At 34.2% G+C, this 4,488-nt stretch overlaps 1 protein-coding gene across 1 annotated transcript; it reads right to left on the bottom strand.

Moving 5' to 3' along the window:
- Window positions 1-1,277: 1,277 nt before the first annotated feature.
- dusp19a (dual specificity phosphatase 19a) lies at window positions 1,278-3,591 on the bottom strand. Its single transcript, XM_079882141.1, has 4 exons — window positions 3,212-3,591; window positions 2,625-2,671; window positions 2,357-2,509; window positions 1,278-1,568 (listed from the first exon to the last, which is right to left on the bottom strand). Exons 1-4 carry the CDS (start codon window positions 3,432-3,434, stop codon window positions 1,350-1,352), a joined length of 642 nt encoding a protein of 213 aa, XP_079738267.1. The 5' UTR covers window positions 3,435-3,591; the 3' UTR covers window positions 1,278-1,349.
- Between the last annotated feature and the right edge of the window lie 897 nt (window positions 3,592-4,488).

The following is a 4,488-nucleotide window of genomic DNA, read 5'->3' as shown; positions in this document are numbered from 1 at the left end:
TTATGCACTGCATTGCATTGTATTTTAGGGTTAACAGAAATGTCTGTAAAATTAATGGATAATGTCCTGACAGAAAATTACCAGGCCATTTTTTACAGTGTGTTGTTGTAATGCCTGTGGCTGTACTCACTTGTCCATTTAGTCATAATCCCAGCTAACAATAAAATGTTCTAAGAATGTATTGCTAATGTTCCCATAAAGTTATGACAACATTATTTCTGACTGTTCTCTGAACATTAGTATGTTGATTTTAAAAAAATAATAAAAAAAAAACTTGGTTATGAGAACATTAAGGGAACATTCCATTTTGCAAACATTATGGGATGTTACTATTGAATGTTCTCTGAACATTCTGAAACAAGTAGTAACAGTTAAAAATGTTAGACGAATGTCCAACTAACATTTTAGAAGAAAAAAAAATGTGTTTCATGAATGATTTATAGATAATGTTTTTGTGCTAACATTTTAAGAGCATTATTAAAGACCAGATAACTTTGAATGCATGTTCTATTAATGTTACTGGAAGAACATTTGTTCATAACTTTGAGAGAACCTTGCCAGAACACTCTGAGAATGTTCCCTGTTAGCTGGTTTAGCACCTATAAGACAATTCCAAAGTGTTAAATCAAAGTCATATATGAGACTGCAATGGAAGCACTGGTGGCTTTAAAAGAGCAGTTCACCCAAAAATCAATATTCTGCCTATATTTACTCACCCCTTTTTTTTTAACAAAAAAGACAACAACAAAAAACTCCATAGAAGTAGTGCATATTACTCATGTACTATATATTATTCTAAGCTTTGTGTGAGGAACACACTGAAATATAAGTTTGCTATGAAAATCTTATACTTGACAGCCATGGGCCCTATTCACTTAGAGGAAAAGAGCAGCTTAGACATTTCTATATCACCATTTATGTTCTACAGAAGAAAGAAAATGGTCACATTTTATATTAGGTGTCTTTAACTACTATTATACTTACATCAAAAAAATAATTCCAATCTACCTATTGTGTTTATGTTGTATTGCAAAAACGATACAGGTAAGGTAAGGGACAGGTTAGGTGGTATAGGTTTGAGGTAGAGGAAGGGTCAACATTGTAATTGTTGATGTAATTAGATGCAGGTATTTATAAAATGCAAGTACAATGTAAAAACATGTATGCACTTAATAAGTGCATTGTATCTAATGTTAGTACATAGTAGTTAAAGACACCTAATATAAAGTGGGACCAAGAAAGTCCTAAAGCTTAAAAAAAGATGTGAGGATGAGAAAATGAGGGCAGAATTTTAATTATGAGGTGAATTATCCCTTTAACATTGAGTGGATGCAGCCATAGTATAATGTTCAATCATGACCCAAACCATTTGCTTGTGTAGCGTCTTGTGGTCTGAAGTTTTTCAGCTGTTCCATGAAACCTGGATTTGGACAAGAGGCCGGTCGAGCAGATTTCACCAGTGCAAACGTGTCACCAAATGCCTGATTTTCCTTCAACATCAGATATCCAATGACAACTGAGACAGAACGTGAAACTCCGGAATTGCAGTGGACAAGTACAACTCCTTTCTGGAGAGAGAAAACAACTGTTCAGTCAAACAGAAGGAAAATAAATGGTTTCCAGTAGCTACTAGAATCCCTCTATGGAGGCATTTAATTTCACATCATTACATACTCCATTATAAAGCATGTAATTAATCCTATGCTAATTGCAAGGAATTACAAAATTGCAAGTTACGGGTGAGAGAACCACATTCCGTCGAGTTGAGAAGAACATCAATTGATTAACTGAGCCGTTGTTTCCCTTTGCATCATAGACGACATAGTAAATTAGGTGGCGGGACGTGCTACGCTCATTTTACAAAGGAATGGAAACTTATTTCCAGCAGCCATTGTAATCATAAACCTTAGTGAATTTGAATCATGAGGCAGTGTCAGGTTAAGGGTGACTGGCGACACTATTTAGTAAAGAGGTTGTATGACAAACAATGGCCCGTTAGTGATATGATCTTTCTACAACTTGCTGAATAATGCATTGTGAAAACTCAGCATCCATTATTCAGCACTCCGCATGGTCACCTAGAATAAGAGAGTTAGCCATTGGATGACCGATGCAGTATCACATAGGCCAGGCGCTAAAGCCCAGCAACACTCAGGAAATTACACTGAGAGAATGAAATATCCATATTTTAATGCTGCCAGACCTCCATATATTGGTGTTACATTATGCAAAATGCAAGGATTTGAGCAAAAACTAATGATTTTGTGCAAAAGCATTCTTGGAAATATTAACCAAATGTATATTTTATATGTGTATATAATTATGACTATGCAAAGAAACAAAAGGCAAATGTTACCTCAGCTTTAGCCTGGTCTATAAACTGTGCACACTCCTTGATATATGATATGATATTAGTGTCAGGCAGATCCATTATGCTCAGTGTCTTATAGATGAACAAGTCAGGGAAGGCATTTTCCACACCATACGCAACATTTAATATATGTGTGACCTGAAATCAATGGAAACACATTATACGTCATCAAGTAAAGTTACATTATACATTATAATAAAATGCAGTAATAATAATAAACTCAAGTAAATAAGAAATCAGTCAAGCACATTACCTTATATTTCCTCAAGGTACCAAAGTCATGAGCGGCATCTTGTGACCCTATGAAATAAACATAATTAAAAATCATTCATTACTATTAGGATATATCAAAATTGCTAATACTTTAGTCCTTATAAGTGTCCTTATTACATATGTTACATGTATTTACCATAGTAATAACAGTAAATCAATTACATGCAACTAACCCTCAACCAATCCCTAATCCAACCCTAACCCTAATAGTAAGTACATGTTGTTAATTAATATTACTCAGTACTTAAATATATAATTACACTGTAACAATGACACCTTTATATAAAGTGTAACCTAAAAATCTAGAATATATTACATTATTAGAATAATTTGTAATAACGCTTTTTATCATTTATAGGCTTTTATCATTTTACTTTATATATAACCTGAAATATCATTTACATTTAATGCATTCATTACGTACACAATGTACAACATTAAAATGATACAATACAAAGTTTTTAATAATTCTATACATAACATTTTATAATGACTAAAACAGGCCATCACGTGAGGTTACGTATTTTTGTTACAGTGTCAAATGAGAAGATCGACTAGCCTACTCACCAAGCAACATATATGGTTTAATATATCCAACCTGAAGATCCCAGTTATTATCCTGAACATATCCACATGCAGTTTCAGGCTGTGCTGTTTCCTCAACCACCTGTACAGTGGAACCTCGCCATGTCTCAATAATCCGCCTGCCGCTCAAAGTCGTTACTCTGGTGCATTGTTTTCGCAATTTAGTTTTGGAGAAGGATTTTATTTCTTGTGCAAGCGACTGCATCACATTTGCGGCGAGGATGTCCCAAGCAGAAATGTAAAGGCTCCTAATCTTAGTTTGTGCTGCGAGACTGTGCTTTGCTCCCTCCCTAGTAAATGAATGCCCGTCTAAATTTCTGTGACCTTGATACTACCTGAAAACTGAGAAGATTCATTAGCGCACCTCAGCATAATTACCTGGGGAAGATCAAAACAACAGTGACACCTAAAGGAGAGAAATATAACTGCATATGTTTGCCTGCATTAGTGAACCGGTTCCCAATGCGCAAATTATTCACGTATTTTCAGGGCAGGCAACTTTCTAAAATAATTTATAATGCCAGCGATTTTCTGGTTGGTTTACGTTCGTCTCGCGCGAACGTATTTGGTGCAGACACTGCAATTATTAGGCTATCTAATTTTTATATATATATATATATATATATATATATATATATATATATATATATATACAGTGCTATGCATAAGTTTAGACATCCATGCTAAAGTTGACTAAAAAGAGGAATAAAAAATCATCTTTTGGAAATTGAACTTAATGCCTTAATTTAAAAAATTAGGAAAAATCCAACCTTTAAGGACACCAATTTTCTTTGTGAATGAATAATGTATCGTAAATAAATAAATGTTCTTCCTTAAAATACAGGGTGCATAAGTTTGGACACCCCTATGTTAAATTCCCATAGAGGCAGGCAGATTTTTCTTTTTTTTCTTTTTTTTTTTTTTTTTTTTTTTAGGATACTATGCATCCTGATAAAGTTCCCTTGGCCTTTGGAATTAAAATAGCCCCACATCATCACATAGCCTTCACCATACCTAGAGATTGGCATGGGGTACTTTCCATAAGATCATCTCTCAATGCAAATCAAACTAGCTTTTAGGCTAACTGAAATAAAACCATGCCAATCTCTAGGTATGGTGAAGGCTATGTGATGATGTGGGGCTATTTTAATTCCAAAGGCCAAGGGAACTTTATCAGGATGCATAGTATCCTAAAAAAAAAAAAAAAAAAAAATCTGCCTGCCTCTATGGGAATTTAACATAGGGGTGTCCAAACTTAT

The sequence above is a fragment of the Squalius cephalus genome (genome assembly GCF_949319135.1).
Source record: "Squalius cephalus genome assembly, chromosome: 9".
NCBI classification, from domain to species: domain Eukaryota; kingdom Metazoa; phylum Chordata; class Actinopteri; order Cypriniformes; family Leuciscidae; genus Squalius; species Squalius cephalus.
Note: the sequence above shows the minus strand (reverse complement) of the source record. Positions and strands in the feature narration are given on the sequence as shown.

Excerpts from the sequence above, each read along its gene's own strand:
- dusp19a (XM_079882141.1), bottom strand. The coding sequence starts at position 3,434 with ATGCAGTCGCTTGCACAAGAAATAAAATCCTTCTCCAAAACTAAATTG. Across the intron at positions 2,510-2,624 it reads GTACCTTGAGGAAATATAAG|GTCACACATATATTAAATGT; the intron begins GTAATGTGCTTG and ends CATTGATTTCAG. Across the intron at positions 1,569-2,356 it reads TAGACCAGGCTAAAGCTGAG|AAAGGAGTTGTACTTGTCCA; the intron begins GTAACATTTGCC and ends TTCTCTCTCCAG.